At 32.6% G+C, this 20,211-nt stretch overlaps 1 protein-coding gene across 3 annotated transcripts in view; it reads left to right on the forward strand.

The window, feature by feature from the left end:
- The window catches only part of LOC110031630 (testis-expressed protein 10 homolog), a 44,236-nt gene extending 26,592 nt beyond the window's left edge, over window positions 1-17,644 (forward strand). Inside the window, exons 12-22 of one of the 3 annotated variants that reach the window (XM_020734941.1) lie at window positions 762-848; window positions 1,304-1,426; window positions 6,798-6,906; window positions 6,983-7,117; window positions 8,995-9,129; window positions 10,299-10,447; window positions 11,369-11,509; window positions 13,876-14,199; window positions 15,578-15,716; window positions 17,055-17,150; window positions 17,357-17,644. In XM_020734941.1, coding sequence (XP_020590600.1) covers window positions 762-848; window positions 1,304-1,426; window positions 6,798-6,906; window positions 6,983-7,117; window positions 8,995-9,129; window positions 10,299-10,447; window positions 11,369-11,509; window positions 13,876-14,199; window positions 15,578-15,658 — 1,284 coding nt within the window. In that variant the 3' untranslated portion in view covers window positions 15,659-15,716; window positions 17,055-17,150; window positions 17,357-17,644. The remainder of the gene's footprint in view (window positions 1-761; window positions 849-1,303; window positions 1,427-6,797; window positions 6,907-6,982; window positions 7,118-8,994; window positions 9,130-10,298; window positions 10,448-11,368; window positions 11,510-13,875; window positions 14,200-15,577; window positions 15,717-17,054; window positions 17,151-17,356) is intronic. The other 2 variants (XM_020734940.1, XM_020734942.1) reach the window with 2 other exon arrangements.
- The last annotated feature ends 2,567 nt before the right edge of the window (window positions 17,645-20,211 follow it).

Raw genomic sequence — 20,211 nt, forward strand, 5'->3', positions numbered from 1 at the left:
CTGAAAAACAGCCAAGGAGGGCTCTTCCGGGCAGCTACAGCTGGTACGGTAACGACAACAATGCTGGGAAGGATGCAAATGAAGGGAAAGTCAAGGATAATTACCACATCAGAATGAGATATAGCCACTTGCCTTGGGATATAGCTTTAGAAGGGGGAATCGGAGACGTCGACGGCTGTCCCAACAGAAACACACCAAAAAAAAATAGAAAACCTAAAACACTAAAAGCAAATATATAAGCCCAGAGTACTTAGGAGTGGGCCCTTCTCATTAAGGAGACGGTAATCCCATGTAGAAAGTTGATTGGTCCCTCAGTCTTTGGTTTTGTGTTGATCCATGCCACTAGAGGCTCTCACATCTGGCATCCAGTCTAGAGCAGGGTCTAGAACGTTGACTCTGGAGATGCGGGAATTGCCGCACCTCTTTTGACGCCGCTTATCACCCATTCAGTGGAAATATGCTTAGTTAATATAATTAAATTTAGCACCTGAAACTTTTCTTTACAGATGAAATAGTTCAATTTTCCGGATTGGTGCTATTTTCATAAATATTCAGTTTTGGCTGGCATTTGCTTATTTTTTTTTCCTTGCATATATTGCAGGCTGTTGTGCTCGCCGCATGTTTATCATGAAAATTTCGCATCCCCTTTCTTGACTCTATATGCCGGACATTTATCTTCTTTTTTTTTCCTTTCTGTTTTAGCAATGTTTGGTGCCTTTTAAATTGGAAAATTGACTAAAACAATTTGGATGTGAGTGCAGGCCTTTACTGTTGCTTTTAAAGATTGCAAAGTGGATTCTCAGATTTGCCTGTTGTATTTAGGCGCAATAAAAGAAATGCTCCTTCCTGTAAGTTTCTTTTTTTAAGCAGCCTTCTGCATTGATTTTCTTATGATTTATCTTTTTTTTTTAGTTGGATGTTTTTTCGAAGTGGAGAAATTTTGGAGCTTTGTTATCCGTTACATTTCTTAATTTAAACAAAATTCTTAGTCGGTATCAATCTTCCAATAGCCCTCTAAATGAAATCTATTTCTTTTTCTTGAAACATTTACATAGATACCAGCCAATTTCTATGTATTTACATATTTAACACCTAAACTTCCATTTTTACATATATGCCACCTTAGCTTTGCATGAAAATGTGTTTTTCATTTTTTAAAAGTTAAAATAGTGGTCTTTTTAGTGTGATGAGAATGATTTGGGTGGTTTAATTGTAAAACGTAGAGTTTAGGTGTTATATATGTAACTACATAGGAAATGGGTGGTATGTTTGTAAATGCTTCTTTTTTCTTTTCTTTTGCTAGACAACAAGTTGCAGTCTGCAGTTTTGCAATTATCCGGAATTGGTAGGCTTTCAGGTTGATTGGCTTCATGAGCTTCCCAGTGTCCTTTGTCGTGTTGGTGACAGGCACGCGAATATTTCCAAAGTATGTGTTCTGCATGCGCTATATTTCTTTTATTCTTTCACCTTTGTGCTCGGCTTGATAATATTTTTCATTATTTTTACAACCGGAAAATTCTGATAATAGTGATGGCTCTGTCATTAAAGTCTGAAGTTTTCTTGTTTTCAAAGTATGTATTGCATGCTTTCATTGGCTGTTTATGGGTTGCTAGATTTATGACATGTATCCCATGTTTTCTGCTACACCTTTATGGTGGATTTAATAATGTTTGGTAGTATTTTTTTTTGCGTTATGATGTGGCTTTCTAAATTAGAATGCCGTTGTTGATGCCGTTAGGTAAATTATGGTTATTTTGAAAGGTTCCACTTATACAAGTGTTAGGATATCTGTCATATGAAGTGGCAAATATACATTAACTTTCTTGATAATTTGAAAGGGCTACATTTTTAAAGATTAATAGTATATCATTAAGATCCTATGATTTTTGTTGATTTTTGTGACTCATGGAATTTTTACAATTTCCTAAAGATGGTCATTGTTGTTGTCTGATATATAAATCTCACGAGTCTTACATTTTTTTCTTGGAGGGGACAAGTTTAGGTTCAACATTCTTTGTACTTTCCTTGGTTGGTTACTTCTCTTACAGTTTATGAAAGTGAAAATTATGTGAACAATGCTAATGAAGTTAATATTTTCCTCTTTTCTAAGAGATTAGTGAGCATGCTAATGAAGTTAATATTTTCCTCTTTTCCGAGAGATAAGCGTGTTTTTTGAAATCCACAGATTTTGTATGTGTGTGTGTGCGCACGCTCAATTATTTGAAATCCACAGATGCTGTATGTAGAGATTTGTTCTAAGCATAGGCCACTATTTTTCCTAGATACTACATATATATATTCTTAAATTTGATTAGAAGATGGTATAAATGTAATTTTTTCAACAAAAAGAATGAACTAATACTACAACAATAACAACAACAAGCTTTTATCCCACAAAGTGGGGTCAGTTAAATGAATTCTTTTTTCTCCATTGTCCTATTGAGTATAATATTTTCATTTAATTCTAATAAATTAATATCATTTTTATACATTATGCCCCCAAGTCTTTTTAAGTCTATCTCTACCTTTCTTAACCTAAGTAGAATCTAAGACATCTATTCTCCTAGTTGGATCATCATATGGTGGACGTTTAATTTGAACATATCATCTAAGATGACTCTCTCGAATTCTGCCATTAGAGCTGCACCAACCCTTTCACGGATTTATTCGTTTCAGATTTTGTCTCTGAGTGTCTAGTCACTTATCTACCTAAGCATTCTCATCTCAACAACACTTAACTTAGTTTTATGCTTCTCTTTTAAATGCCAACATATTTAGTATGTAGGGCTATGAGAGAGTTTGTAGTGATATTGGAATGAGAGAGAGAGAGAGCATTTATACTTGATGTAGCTATAATCAATGATTTCATGATGGCAAACACGTAAGTTGAGAAATGAAAGTAATATTTGAATACTTTTACCAAATTACAAATGTTTATTTTATACTCGGAAGAAAAAATATATCACCCAGCAAAGATTACATGTTGATTCTGGGAGAAAGCTTGATCATACCACATAAGGTAATATTTTCTGTTATATATATATATATATAAGTATATATACAATGACTGATTTTATTGAAATAGAAAATATACATAAATGTTGTAGGAGAGGGCTCAATAGAGGCACCCTACCCATACGATACCGAGTACAGTAATACCCCTACACAAAGAAAAGATACAGATAGAGTCAAAATTTAAGACATGCAGAGAACAAGTAGCTAGGGGCTATCCTGATTTTTGTTCCGAACATTATCCCTTATAATATGGTCAGGAAATGGGTTCCCAAGGGCAGACAACAACTCCTTTTTTGTATTGATTTCCTCTTCAGGTTGGCTGTCATCAGGTTTGTTGGGAGCGCATTCAGTCACGTGGGGTGCACCAACATCATGTTTCTGCTTTTGACTATTGGTTCTCAACTGTGGGTGCAATCTGAAACATTTCTCTTGCGGGTGTCCCAACATCCTGCAGTGCTTGCAGTAGTAAGATTTTTGTTCCACAATGATTTTTTGCCAATAACCATTGTGAGCATAGCCAAGTCAGACTTCTTCTACATCTGGTAGTGTAATATCCATTTCAATCAAAATTCTTGCAGCCTTGAGAAATGAACAATATGTTTACCTGCAAAGATTTTTCAAGGATAGTTCCAATTGCATATAAGATAAGTAGGTCAAAAAATTGAAGTTTGAATTCAAGTAATGAAAACCAGATACGTGCAATTGGCGGTTCTTGACTGGGATCAAACAGGGGTCCATTTAAGCAATTTCATATGATTGTCCTCGATTGTGATGAATTTCTTTGAGAAAATTTTTGTGTAATCTTCCTCTATGCTCAGCTATATCATAACATGTCTTCCATCGAAAAAACCTAACTGTCAAGCCCCAACTAGTTTGAAATCTTCAAAAACCTTTTTGATAATCTCCATCTTAAGGCGACCAAATTGGAACTTTCCAACTAGTGTAGTATTTGTGTAAATTTGTATTTTTCTGCACGAGTAGAAATTTCAGCGTCAGAGAAAAATATTTTTGGTTTATCCACTTTTTTCTCTACTTTTTTTATGATATTGCAATCACTATGTTTTGCAACAGAATCATGGTACATCTGCGGGAATATCGAACTATCTGTGAGGTGGAAAGATGAGTTATGTTCGTAAGCATAGGAAGGTTTGCCCACCTCCGGAGTAGGTTCAGTCCCAAGAGAGGAAGGAATAGCTGCCATGAAGAAAGACAGTCAAGACACTGCAAGGAAGCAGCAGACGACTGGGGTAGACCTTGCTTAGCTGTCGAGCAGAGCAGTGTCGAGCTGACGCTAGAGAAACGAACGCGAAGTGCGAAAGCGAACAGTTCTGCCGCCAGACCGCAACACGGCGAGAAGACAGTTCTTCCGACATAAACACGGCAACGCGACGACGCGAGAGATCCGTAGCAGACGCTAGGGTTCGTCATGAGGCGAAACCCTAGCAGAGCGGAATGACGACATCCGCGATATTGGCTTTATTTTTCGATATATATATCTATATGATAAGATGGTGAAATTTGGCACAGGTTATTAGGAGGGGCAAATTATTATTTTTTGTTGAGCTAAACTTGTGGGATAAAATAGCTAGTTCCATTTGCAGCTTGTTTTAGAAGTTTAACGAGATTCTAGAAATAGGTAGTATATTGATAAAGTACACTTTGCGTTTGAATAAGGAGGTATGAAGGGTTATTGAAGAAAAAATGTGTTTTTAAAAAATGGCTAAAATCAAGTGCTAAAGGCCTCTAATGATTATAAGAAAGCCAATAGCTTTTCAAAGAATGTAATGAGTAAAACAAAGGCTCTTTATGATTTATATAATTGATTTGGTAGAAAGGAGAAAATTGAGATTTATAAAATTTTAAGACGTAAGAAATCTAGAAATTTTTATTGAGTTTGATGATAACAGTTGATGTTTGTAAAATTTGTGTAACTTAAACTTTGCAAGACTGAATATTGCCGAGAAAACTGAAGAAACTTTTGACAATGAGAGATAGTTTATACGACATCACAGAAGGTTTGACAAGAATAATTGACTTCAAGGACTTCTTGCTAGAATAACTGTTTCAGAAATTCTGTTGATAGCCCTCTGTCCTTCCGCAGGAAGCAAGATCCTAGTACTACCACGGTAGTTGTGCCTATCCCAGCATTAATTGTCCTTCAAGTTCCGGAGAAATAGGTCATATGGAGTTTTAATGGTAAAATTTCTTAAATTGTAATTAGGCTGACAATGTTGTATGGATCTAAATATTGGTTATGTAAAAATGTCGTTGATATTTAAGTTGGGTATGACAAAATGACTATGTTATATGCATGATAAAATTGAGAATGATAAATATAGGAATGATTATATTGGAATTTGGATGACATATTGGAGTGACATCTGTTGAAGATAAGGTGATTACAAATTAATTTAGATGGATTTGGTGTATTCAATGAAGGATATAAATTGCCTGTTAGACAAGTTAATAACATTAATGTTAAGGGGTTAGAAAGAAAAATAATTGGACTAAATATTACATGGATATGACTTGTTTAAAAAGATTTTCAAAAAATAGATTACAACAACAACAACAACAACAACAACAACAAAGCCTTAATCCCACTACGTGGGGTCGGCTACATGAATCCTTTTTCTCCATTGCATCCTATTTAGTGTCATATTTTTATTTAGTTCTAGTAAATTATATCATTTTTTATAAAATAAGCCCAAGTCTTCCTATGTCTATCTCTGTCTCTCTTAACACAAGTTGAATCTAAAACATTTACTCTTCTAATCGGATCATCAGATGGTCGACGTTTAATGTGAACAAACCATCTAAGATGACTTTCTCTAATTTTGTTCGTCACAGGAGCTACACCAACCCTATCACGGATATATTCATTTCGCATTTTGTCTCTAAGTGTAAAGTCACTCTTCCACCTAATCATTCTCATCTCGGCAACACTTAACTTATTATTATGCTTCTCTTTTAAAGGCTAACATTCAGCGCCATAGAGCATTGCAGGTTTCACCACTTTCTTATAAATTTTTTTCTTTCAGTCTAAGCAGTATTTTTCTATCACACAAAAGGCCCGAAGCATTCCTCCACTTCAACCAACCAACTTGAATTCTACCATTAACATCCCTATCTATATCACCATCGCTTTGAACAACGGACCCAAGGTATCTAAATCGATCACACTTTTTAATAATTTGATCACCCAAAGTCACACTTCTATCACTAGAGCTATTACTCTAAAATTACATTTCATGTATTCAGTTTTAGTTCTACTTAAATGAAGGCCTTTAGACTCCAATGTAGACCTCCATAATTCAAGTTTTTCTTGGGCTTTTTCTCTCGTTTTTTTCCTGGTTCTTTGAGATTAGAAAATTGTGCACACACCAAGGTCATCCTCCTGTAGATGTCCATTAAGACCATCCATAGATAAAGCAAAAAGATTATACAAATCTATTTTTGGCAGCATGAACAGGAGAGAGATTGTAGAGTTAAGTGCTTGCATTTTTAATATTCTATTAATAAGATCACTTTTTATTTATCAATAGACAACTGGTATAAGTCTGGGCATGGTTATGTGCAGCGTCTTTCTTTAAAATTTTCTAGAATACTTATATTTTTTATTCCATAACTTTGTCAATATTCACTGCTTGGCAAGAAAAGCAATGATGGATATAAGTAGTTGCATTAATCATAATTCTACTTAAACAGTGTTTTTTCTGCAAAGGCTGTGTATACTTCCTTATAGTAGATATGCATTTGTCTAATCTAGATTTGTTTTGTAGGCTATTTTGAATTTAATTTTATCTATTGGGCAATCTTCTGTACCGAACTCATTTCTTGCTGTGGAGTATGATCGCTTGCAGTCGGTTTTGACAGGCTTTTATGGAAGAAGTAAGTTTTCCATTAGGACGCGCTGTAATTGATTCTGTGGTTATTAACCTCATGAATTTTTATTATTGATTTTTAGGTATTGATGATGCCAAAATGCATGGACCTTTTATAAAGCTTCCCATTGATTGCCAAGAGCTTGCCATCAGCTGTCTCTATTATTTTTCAAGCGTAAGCATTGACTTGCTGGAGTCACTGGCTTTGTGCTGCTTAGGTAAGCTACTTCGTATTCCTTATTTTTGTGCAACCAGGAGGACTTGATAGCTTGGCACTCATGTTCTAAGAATTCTTTAGCCTTAAAATATGTCAGTTCTTGTAAATCATTAATATGCTTGTGTATGTTTGAATAGTCTTTGATACTAGGAGCAGAAAATTTATAATTCTGGGTACAGATGCTAATGCATTTCGTTTGGGGTGGCTTCTGAGTATGGGGTTAAAAATTGTGTTATTTAGCTTGATATGAACTATAACATTAGTCTTTTGTTTTTTCATTGACTTATTGGTGGTTTCATATATCTTATTCATTGCTATTTTTTATGAATTTAATTGTTACAGTTGCACTTTAGCTTCAATTTTTAATATTTCATGTCATGCTTTGTGGTTTATTATTTAGTAGTGACATTTGACTTTGCTCATGCTACAACTTATCTCGAAATTTGATTGCTATTTGATTACTTTTTTTTTTTGGTGAATTGGTAGTTCCAGATGTTTGAGATAGTGATTGGAAATGTGAGATTTAATCATGCATATTTTTTTGTTTTTTCCGAACAGGTAATTGCAATAACATGTTTTGTTGGCCTGATTTTTGTTTCTTTGAATAATATTCCAAGTTGAGGTTGTTGTTGGGCATAATGACTAAAATGCCATGTCAAATTGTTTCAGTTTTTGCTTTTGTTTTGGCCTGTTGGTTTGTTGCATAGATTACTGCATAGAAAATTGCGTACTCTTTTTCAATTTTTTATTCTTTTTTGTGACGTTTGGTTAGTATTTGGATGAACCTTCGTTATTTCATGCTCCATGATGACTCCTTCCCAAAATGGCACGGGACATGATAGAGACGGGTGTAATGACTGAATATGCCTTCAGCACCCATTTTGGTTATCTTATTCACTAGGATAGAGTGAGAGAAAACTCAATTACTTTATTTCACCCGGAACAATTATTGTTCCCGCTTAATTCTTAGAGTGGAGTTTATTCTTGTAAATGTTAATGAACAACATGCTCTGTTTTCTTTACTTGAGGAGGATAGGCTTCATTTTGTTTTTCCCTAATGATGCATTTCTGTACATCTATTGTAACTTTTTGAGAGGAACAACACATAACACCGAGGAGTTTTTGTGTTTGTTTCGGGTCAAATTTTGAGATGCTGGTGGATATTTGTATTGTGGGATCTGAAATTCTGATTCTCCTGAGAGAAGTTTTGTGTTGTTCCGGGTCAAGTTTTCAAAGGTGGATTGGATTTTTAGAGAAGACACTGTTGAGGTTTTTTGCCCTTGTTTAGTGAGGGTTTTATGATATTCTATCTTTAGATTTTTCATAGGCACAAACCTTTATGATTAAGTACTTCTTGGAGACAATTTAGGCTAATATTTAATGTGTTTATTGCTCTGCATATGGTTGCATCAAATTTAATCTTAAATATCAAAATAGTTTATCTTTATTTTTAATTTTAAATGGGATCACATTACCTTCAATTGTCTACTTAAGTTGCTTCTTGGGGCCACAACCCATTATTGCTTTTTGGTGTCACGCAAAAAAAGCTAAAAAGTTAGCATCATTTAAATTTTGGAGCTTCTGTCAATCTTGAAAGTCAAATGATTGTTATAATTAAGCAAGAGCATGGCTCATTGCACTCATGTCTAGCATACTCACATTATTACAGGTGGGAATAACCAAATGCTTTTTGTTTAGGACTTAGATTGCCAGTCACACTATATTTTCCATTATGAGGAAGGATGATTATTTTATGTACTCTTATACTTCTTTCTTAAATCAAATCTTATAAGTGTCCCAGAAAGTCATTTTTTGGCAACTAGTTTATTTATATTCTTTTTTTATTTGTTAGCTGATATATACTTTTATACAATGCAGATCCTACTCTGGATATAGTTGTAGTTGTTCGTATTGCTGAGGTTCTTAATTCAGCTTACAGAGCTGGTCATGTTTATATCTCTCATTTTATTGGGTTCTTGTTCACACTAGTGGCTCGCTTTAAAGCTAATCCAAGTAAATTCCTATTCTTTCTTTTCTTGCGTGCTTTTCAATTTTTTTTCTTATTTTCGTTAGTTTTTATTCTATATGTCTAAGTAGTTAAGTTTCCATGTCTTAGATGCTCTGTAAAGGTTTTCTAAGATTTAAATATTCTGTTCAATTTCATGATTATTACTTTATTGTTACAGTACTCCGACAACCTCATCCAAAAAATGATGAACTTTTGTGATGACGATGACCATCATCATTATTTTCCTTTCACTTTATCACTATTATTTGCGGTTGACATTACAATTTATTATTTCCATTCATTACCATTGAGTTCTACATGATATTTGAATTTTGGTTGTAGCTAGTTTTTTTGTTGAATTCCTTGTCACTTAATTACTTGCATCCAAAAAATCAAATATAGTTAGTTTGATTTTAATTTCACAACTTTCATCTATTATTTTATGAATTGCACTTCTGACTTATTATAAACAAAAGTTGTTTTCTCAAGCCTTTGCTAATTTTATGTTAATTATCTACCCAACCTGCTTGTGTCAATATTAGGGCTGATAATTTTGTTTGAAATTAAAAAAATGTTCAATAATTGCTCAAATTTTAATCGTTTTGAAATTGAAATCAGTTTGCTTTAATTCAAAATTTCTTGCTTGAAATTAATTTGGTTTAGCCGGAAATCAACTCATTAAATGTAAAAATACAAATTTTTGTATAAAGCCACACACACACACACAGTTTTTCAGTTTTTCCATAATGATAAAATAGGATTTTATCCAAAAGTTGTGATGGTTATCTTGAATTTTATGCTGGCATGATTTTTTTGATAAAACCTTGCTGACTATTCCCTGTTTCCCTGTTTGATTGACTTTCTATTATATGCCATTTGAATATTTGCACACTTATTTCTTCATCATACTTTTGGAATTCTATAACTGCTTTGTTTTTTTTCTTTTGGAGATTTTTGTCACTCTTTAGAAAATGGTAAGAAAGATTTTTCATTTCTTTGTTCCATTTAAATGTGATTGTAGTTGTTGTTGTTGATACTCAATAGGACACAAATGGAGAAAAAGGATTAATGTAGCCGACCTCACTTAGTGGGATAAACGCTTGTTGTTGTTGTTGTTATTGTTTTTGTTGTAGTAGTATTTAAATATGGTTGTTTCTGCTTTTTTACATTTCAGATTGGTTCTGTATAGAGTTGAAAGATGGAAATTTCTCAAGTCGGGGATCTTTCAAGTTCCTTGTCGATTATGTCTCTTCATGCCTTTCTCTGATGGGCGACAATTCTTTGGTTTTGAAGTTGCTGTACAAAAACTTTTTTAATGAAATTGTAAGTCCAATAAAAAAAACTTTCTGTGTTTCCTTAAGGTTTGTTTCAGATCATGTTTATTATTATATTTTTTATTTTTAAAAATAATGGATTAGAAGATGATAAAATGTTAACTTTTTCTAAAATACTTGCACATTTGTATTTTTTGTCTTAATTACGCAACATGTTTTATTGTTTGAAAAAAGATTTAGAAGATAATGAGTTTGATAACATGTTTTTTTTAAATTTTAATAAAAAATTTTAGCACATGCTTTTATGTTATGTAGGAGAATAAAGCTGTTAGAAAACTTCACTGATAGTCTGTTCTTAGGATGAACCAACGTAAATTCTTTTTTGTGCTCTATGTTCTAAACGCACAATGTCATTTGTTTTTGTTTTTTTGGGTCAAAATTCTTCAGGTTGTCTAGTAATTCTTTATATATTTATCACATTGTGTTACATCTGGAGCCCAATATAGCTTTGCGGTTAAAAGAATCAATCTTCATTCATTTAATGGTCAGAATGGTTAAAATGTCATTCTGAACCCAAAAAAATCAATAGAAGCTCTAAAAAATGAAGCAAGAACAAAACTAATCGAACACACACACACACACACACACACACAATAAACTAAAATGGAAATGATCTCAAATGGCCCCTTGGCTTTTTTTATTTTCCGTTTTAAATGAAACAATAGAAGCTCTAAAAAAATGAAGCAAGAACAAAACTAATCGAACACACACACACACACACACACACACACACACAATAAACTAAAATGGAAATGATCTCAAATGGCCCCTTGGCTTTTTTTATTTTCCGTTTTAAATGAAACACAATTTTTTATTTATCCCTCTGATTCCAATTATCACACATCTTTTTTTATTAACAATATTAGTATATACTTAATTATTAAACTTCGTTTACTCTTCTTTTCTGCAGTCACAAAAGCCATCTCTAGACAATACACATGGTATGCTGAATATGATCATCACACTGGATAAAAACACCTGCATACTTTCAGACGAGAGTGTCATTACTTTAAGCAAGTGCCTTGCTGGATACATTACTGATGCTGCTTCTGTATGTATTATCATCTGCATATATGTAGTTTATTTTGGTGTGCAATTTAGCATCTTTTTTTTTACAATGATCAGTTTTCAAGTAAATTGTATTCTCATTTATTAAACACTTATTAATTTTCAGTTTTTCACTTTTCGGAGATTTGCATCCATACTGCTAACATCCTATTATTGTTTTGCATTTTTATTAATTTTATACTATTTGTTCAAAAATTCTAATAGTGGGAACTGAAGAGACATCCATTGATTGGTCATCCGTTTGTGTTTCATCTGTATTGTTGACATTTTTATTTTTAATTTATAATATTAAATAATTTTCTTGTAAAATTCTAGTTGTGTGAATTAAAGAGAACCTGTATGTGCTGTTTATCTGTCAGCTAAATTTGCATGCCATTCTTGACAATTGATTTTCTTATTTAAAGAGTATTCTTCACTAAGTGAAATTCATTAAAATGTTATGATTTTTGTTGGTTTGTTGCACAGCATTTGTATTGTTAATTGGGGATTATCTTATACTCGAATCACCTCTTTTTGTATTCATCCGTGCTTAAAATCATGCTTCACGTGCAAAGCGAAGCGCTTGATGCCCGCTTCTCCTCATTGAAGTGTGTTTTGAACCATTGAAATCAGTTGGCCCATTTATGGTCTAACCTGAGTAAATAAAAGCTTCGGTATGGTGTTCGATAGAGCGCAAGGTACAGTTGTGTTCGAGAGTTCGAGGAGCACAAGAGCTGATGATCATTTTCGACTTTGGCCTAGATTTTGAAGATTGCTTCGAACACTGCGGTCTTACTTCGACTTTGGCCTAGATTTCAATTTAACCGATCATGACTCAATTATTATATATTTGCATATCTAACACCTAAACTTCAATTTTTACATATTATATTTAGGTGTTAGATGTGTAAATAGATAGAAATTGGCTGTTCTATTTGTAAATATCCCTTTTTTGGGTCATGTGAGTGAATAGAAAAGACAATATTTTAGAGCAAATTTTAATTAATATCAAAATATTTGTAAATACCCCTCCTTGATCCCACTCGACCCCTTGGAGGAGAATCGCCACCTCGGAACGAAATATAGTCGGAGCACTACTCGCCTTTGACTACAGACATAGAAGGGAAAACTTGGAGACACGACAATTGTCCGGACAGCAAAATCACCCAAAACTGCCCTAGAAACACGAAAACAACATACATGCATACATATATATATTATCTAGCATGTGTGTGTGTGTGTGTGTGTGTGTGTGTGTGTGTGTGTGTGTGTGTGTGTGTGTGTGTGTGTGTGTGTGTGTGTGTGTGTGTGTGTGTGTGTGTGTGTGTGTGTGTGTGTGTGTGTGTGTGTGTGTATATATACACTCCTAAGACGCAGCAACTTATTCTGGGCGGCAACCCTAAAACCAAGGAGGCCTGCCGACCCCTCTACTTTCCCACTGAACCGGTCTAGGCAGCGGCTTATTCTGCGTCCTCAGCATCCACTCTATGATGGGAGTCATGCCTGCATCACCTGATTTTCTATATCCTGTGTTTAACACGAAGCTTCATTGTTGTAATGTGAATACAATTATGTAACTAATTTTAGTGCTTCTATGAATTAAATGGAAGATGTTTATGGGTTTATAGAGTGTTGTTGTGGAGTTTAGTTGGATTGTTTGGCTAGAACACGCCCATGTCTCACATTAAAAAAATAAAATTAAATAAAATTTTTATTAATAATATTAAATAACTTTGGCTACAATGTTTTTAGGTTACAAAATTCCGAAGCCATAAGCGTTTGGATCCTATGTCCTAAATTTACATTAAAATCAGAAGAAACGAAGGGAAGCTATATTTGGTTGGAATTTCAAAGGAAACTTTGTTCTTGGTGTTGCAGATATAGTGGACACCGTTCCTCTGAATTAAGTTCCAAGTTTCCTAAGAAATAAAAAATTTATTCCTATTTTGATTTCCATGGAGTCGATAATCACACCATGATGTCTAGTTTTCAGCTCTCAAATTTTGTATTTTGATTTACTTTACATAATTTAGTTGTAATTCTCACTAGGCGTCTGACTTTCCATCTTCTTCTATTCATGAGCATTATTGATTCAAACTATTCCCAGAAATTGATTCATAAAGCTGGTGTTGAGCTACATGAACAGATCAACCTTGAGCATAATTAATTTGAACCATTTGATTTTACTCTCCTTCAATAACGATATTGCATCTCGCATTTGTAAACATTTTGTTATTCTTGATTTGTGATTTTATCTACTTGGCTTAATTAGGCTGTATTTATTTTATTGAATATTTTTTTAGATGAACTAGATTTAATTAACTTTTTGGCTTCTTAAGCTAACACATTATTTTTTGTGATTTCAAATAGTATATTCCGGAAGAAATTAAGGCTGATTTTCAATCTGATAAGTTCAGAATTTTTAAGTACTATGTCCGGCCTTGCATTATATTGTTCTACAGAAATGACAAGCTGCTGTTTCATGTGTTGGAGTTATTTGCCTCAGCACTAACAGAAAACAACTTCTCAGTTCAGTCCCTATCTGATTTTAATTTTTGGCTGGAGCTTTCATGTAAGATTCATGCAGTATCATCCATCCTTATATTAATGCATAACGAAGAGAGATGCCGTGGAAGCCTTTCTTTAAGTAAAGATGTTATAAAAGATGTGGTGCAGAACATAGGGAATCTACGGGTGAGTCTTTTCATGACTAAGAATTCACTTCATATTTGTATTTATTTAAGCAGTAATCGAGAGTTTTTTAGTTTCAGCTCTCATAAAATCATTGTGCACATCCTGCTGAGCTGAATTTGATACTGTTTTTAACAGAATTGCTGAAACATTATTGAAGTTTAATTGTAATTTGAATTAAAAAAAATCTCTTTTTGCATGCCTTTTATTTCAGTTTGTCTGTTTTTCTTCCTAATTCTTCAACCTGAAATTTATCTACCATTTTGATTAAATAAATATTTTTTCCTGAGGTTGAAGCCTAATTTCTTTAGATAGTTAGTTTTTTGCATAAACCGTTTTTTATTATTTTAGAAAAGATTTTTGCGACGAAACTTGAGATTATTGTATCATAGTATCTTACTATGTGGACTATTCACCGAAGAAATCTTTAGGTAGTTCAACAACCAATTGATCTTATGGTTCTTTAAATTTTTGGCGCACATGTAGTTTAAATAGTAGGTAAACAACTAATATTTTTTATTCATATTTTTTGTTAAATTAAGGATCATAGTTTCTACTGAAGCAGACAAAGGTTAACTATTTATCATCATATTTACATTTATGTGATACTTGAATTCTAGGGTAGAAGTTCTGAACACACTTTTAGCCTATTCATATTGTCATATGATATTGAAAAAACTTGCATTTATCGCAAAAGAAATCTCGTTCAAATTACTTTGAATTTCAACTAATGCGTCATCTTCTATGTATTTTTTTATTTCTAATTCATTTTTTGACGCCTTATATAATTCTCAAGTCATCTTTCATGCGTGTATACGTTTTCTTTTAAAAGTTTGCAATTTCATTTGAGATAACATTAGAATCACTAATGATTAGCTTTATTGAATGAATTAGAGTATTTTTACTTTTGATAACAACATGATACATGAAAACAGGCAGAAAAAACCAAAATACAACAATTTTGCAGTGAATTCAATGATAGAACATAAAGAAAAATTGTTATCATTTCAAAGAAATTGCATTCCAGAAGCATGAACTATTCATTGATTCCAATTAATTTCACTTTGCGCTTACAATTATTCATTACTCCACATTTTATACTTTTAAAATAACCTTTATTCTTATGTGATACCGTAAATTTAGGCAGCAACTTTTCTTATATGCCTTTATTTTTCATGAAAGGCAAGGGCTTCAAACTCGGTTTAATTGCTGTTCATCAGTTAGAATAGTTTTTTCCATCACTCCATGAAATGTAAAATTACTGCATATGTTTACTATCTCAATAAATATTTTCAAATATGCTTTAAAAGCATGTTCCCTTTTTTTCACCCTGCTTTTTAAAAAATGGTAAATTAATCTATCAATTATATGATTCATGCAGGTAACAACTACATTTAGCATGACTTATGAAGAAAAACACAAGCTACAAATAATTTATGACAGACTAAATGCGAAATTTTAGCATGCAGTTTTGGAATGATGCTGATCATAGAGGACTCCTGAAATGAAATATTACACATGTGGGTGAATTATTTTGTTCCATTGTACGTGCATCCAAATTTTTTTGCTCATCACACTGCCATTTGGATGACAAATTCTTTGGCGTAATTGTTAGTGGGCAGTAGATTAATTTTATTTGTGTTTGATTTGTTGAGATCTTTTGTCTACTTTTGCTCGTTCACACATTCATCAGCATAATTATTTGCAACAAATACATAAATTTTGCTTTTATTTAATTTGTTATTGTATTTTGCTCCTGTTTCTTTTCAACTTATTCTTTTTGATAAGAGATTATCACTATACATCATTATCCCCAGTTCAAATGCACGCTTTGCTCCGATCATTGTTTTTTTTTTAATTTGCCACTTTAAAAAATAACCTTAATTGCAATGAAAATACTGTAATTCAATATCGCTCCTATCCATAACTGTTTATCGTATTTGATTGTTCACAATTTTTTTGTCTCTTCTATGCACGATCATTATCCACCTGATTCGTTATTTACTTTATCGCGCTGCCATTTGGTTATCTACTACACCAGAATTATTTGGTGGAATGTTATATATGATCATGAGAATGTATAGGAATTATTTGGTGGTAAATGAAATCTCTAAAAAATCAAGATTTGGAAATGACTGGGACATGGTACAAATGTAAATACATATAAATGAATAAATGAAATTATTTCAAAGTTGATTTCGAATGTTTGTTAGTTTTTGATCTACAACCAAGGGGGGTGTGGTATGAGTACCTATGCTTTCAATGAGATTGTGTGTCATAATCACATGAAGTATTTACCCAGAATAGTTTGGGAGCCTAAGTTGTAAGTTTTTCACTTGGCCTGACCTATTCGAGTTACATTGTTCTCATATAGGCAGTTTTTACAAATTTCATTTTTATACTTTTAGAATTGAATAATATGTAAGTTTTTTTTTTTTTTTTTTGCATAAACTGATTCAGTTCTTATCTTATGTGGATACGTAAAAGTTTTTCATCTGCATGTGAATCTATATCCCATGTTCTGCCATCACATAGCTTAGTCGTAGAGACATTTACTCGCTCTCTACATTTGAACAGATTTTGTATGCTAAAAGGTCTTTTGAAGTAAACAAATGTTGATAGGAACCATGGAAGTAAAATGTATGTACAATTTTAAATATCAATCCTAAATTTCTGAAATAATTTGTTATTGCTTTTGAAGATATTATTTTCATCTAATTTTCTTCAGCTCTTTAAGATTTGAAATTATTGTGACTCGAGGAACATCTTTTTTTTTTCTTCTTTTTCATATTTTCCAGTCCAACAATGTTTTTTTTTAATTTTAAAATACTGATTTCCTTTGGTAATTTTGCCTCCAGCAATGCAACTGTCAATCCCACAAACAATTTGACGTTGAAATTTTATGTGCGATGAAGAGTTGCTCAAACAAGCTGTACATGGTGACTGACCCTAAGGTAAGATCAGATCCTTAGCAGAGATATTGATCCAATGGATGCGAGGATATATTTACAATTTTAATGAATTACTGCTTAGGTTTTCTATGTGAAATAGTGTACTATTTTAACTTTTCGAATAATTGCATATTGTCTTTATTCATGCTTCTAAATTTCTTAGAATGTTTTCTAATTGCTTAAAACTTTCCTTTGATTCTGATAACCAGTAACTAACATGGCAGAAGTTTTTTTGGAAGTAAAGCTGGGATTGCTTCTCTCACCAACCAGCCGAGATGATGCTGAAATTTTGTAATTTAATCATCCAACACTATTTGTTCTTACAATCTTTACCTATGTTGAACATTCATATAGTGTTTCAAATATATGTTTTAAAATGACATTTGCTTCTTGTATGCATTTCTATCTTGGCTCCTACTAGTTAAACGTGAAGCTTGGGATTGTACTGAACAGTTAATTCTTTTGGTTGGAGAAATGAGAAGTGTAGATTCCACTCAGGTACTAAAAAGTTGCCGATATGTTGCAATGAGATGCATTTCAATGAACTCTTACCTTAATATATTTTTTTTCAAAATATAACCCAATGAAAATAAAACTTTCATAAATAGTCAAGTTTTAAAGAGTCGCATTAGCCACCATACTATTTTAATTGGGGCTAAATAGAATCTTGCATTAGGACTATTTCAACGCATATTAAAAGGCTTTGGACTTGAATTGATATTTTTATAGACTTTGAGATTAAAATGATCTGATGCAAAATGTTAGTGGATCATTTTGATAATTTTCTCAGCGGTTATTATGCTATGATCTTAATAGATTCCCCAAGCTTTGTCTATAACATTCCTACCAATCACTAATGGTAGCAGCTATTGTTGTTCTCCTTCACTTTTAGAAATTCAACAACAGGGCATATACAAGTATGAAAAAACATGCTTGCAATGAAGATTTTTGGAGTCAGCTGAGTTTAAAAATTTTGTACAATATTGTTTCGTTTATTGGTGTTATCTGTATGGATTCAGTTATTGTACTCAGATCTAAGAGAGGAAGTTTGGGTCTGTTTTGGGATAATTGTAACTTTTTAAAGAAACAACCGTTAAGTTGCTGACAAGAAACTCCGCTGTGAAGTTGCTGCTAGGAGAAGCAACAACATTCTGTTTGGATAGTTTTGTTGTGAATCTGCTTTACTATTGCTGTTTCTGAAATAAAAATTATTATGCTCTTGCATTGTTAGTGTACGTTTCAAACAATGGTTCAAACAAAACACTAGAAATAAACATTAAAATATTACCAAAAATCACAAGTTTAAAATATGATATTATAAGTGACATAATGAATTACATAAAATTTGTATTAAAATAAGAACTTGCAAAATTATTATAATAGTGATCTTTATGTCTAAATGATCAAACTTATGGGAGAATTTCTTTTTCAAAACTACTTTCTAGATATTATTTTTGTCTAATGTGTGGACTTCTCATGGTTAGCTCATCTAAAGTAGTCATGGTTAGCTCATTGAAAGTAAGTCACAGTTATCAGGCGTTTTGTTTCTTGGACACCTATAAAATCTTCTCCTAAAATTGGTTTATCGTCAAGATGTGTATATAGGGCTGTCAAAATAGTTCGTTGTTCGTGAACAACCCGTTTACAACTCGTTAAGTAGCTTGTATTCGATTTGTACGTCAGTTTGCGCTCGATATATGAACACGTGAGGTAGGAATAAAGATTTGTTTGTTCTTGTTCGACTCATTTTGGCTCGAAATAATTAAATTAAATTTTATATATATTATAAAGATTGACCAGAGGCTATTAGACGAGTCTCTTGACCAACCTTTTTCAGACAGGATGAGGAACAGTTCAGCCATCTCTTTTTCACTTGCAGATTTGCTTTGGATATTTGGAATATTGTGGCTGCTAACTATGGTTTTTTTTACCTGAAAAGGATTATAATTCCATTGAAAAGTGTAAGCACTATTGGCATCTTAATAATGATAACTAAACAAGTTTATTACAATTGATTTCTTATATAATATGTTGGTTTTTATGGCTGAAAAGAAATAAGAGGAAACATCATGATTTGATCCTTCCAGCCGAAATAGTTTTGGTTCATATAAAGTCTCTTATTAAAAAAGACTGTTGATTTTAATAATGTTGCTGTTATGAATAGAAAGACCAAAAATTAGCCCAACGGCTATATATATAATTGATGAGTATTATTTTTAAATAATCTAAATGACTATAGGGCTACAAAAAATTTTCATCAATGAAAATTATTAATCAATAAAATTAGAATAAAAATATATTAAATTATATTTAAAAGAATATAATGATATAAACAATAAGATTTAAATCACCCCTACTTTTAACACTTTACGGTTCGTGGCTAGGGTTGTCAAACATGCTCGTTGTTGGTGAACAGCTTAGGTTCAAGCTTTTAAGCAAACAAGCAGAGCACGAACAAAACTTTTGCGCTCGATATATAAGCGAACCGAAAACTAACAACGGTATTTTTTAACGGCCTGAGCCTAAGCTCGCTCCAGCTCAGCTTGTTTACACCCCTATTTGTATAGAAAGCATTGCAAATAACATTGTGTGAGCATTGAACGACATACTAGCATATGTAGTAACTAATTGTAAAATTTATTCATTTAAAAATGCAGTGTCAGTTTTCTTCTTCTTTTTGGGTTGTTGGTTTTGTGGTGCATTGCATTTGGATTGACTGGATTCAACGCATGAGTACTCAGGAATTTCAATTGAATGAGCAAATTCAGGCTTTATCCAAATTCTGAGGACTTTTCTGTGTTGTAGCCCACACATTTGAACTCGTAGTTACAATACCAATCAACATCAAATCAATATATCTTCCAGATCACGGTCCATGCCACAATACTTAAATTTCTTTGTGTTGGTTGCAGAACATCTCAGGAATAAAGTCAAAATATTGAATTATTTTTATAAAAGGATTTTCTACTTACCAACAGATCCTCTCTCCGCCGTTCCTCCAATGCATCAATTTTTTTCTTAATATGATTCCAACCTAATCTTATAGTTCCTCTCTTCAACTTTT

The sequence above is a fragment of the Phalaenopsis equestris genome, unplaced genomic scaffold (genome assembly GCF_001263595.1).
Source record: "Phalaenopsis equestris unplaced genomic scaffold, ASM126359v1 Scaffold000840, whole genome shotgun sequence".
NCBI lineage: Eukaryota > Viridiplantae > Streptophyta > Magnoliopsida > Asparagales > Orchidaceae > Phalaenopsis > Phalaenopsis equestris.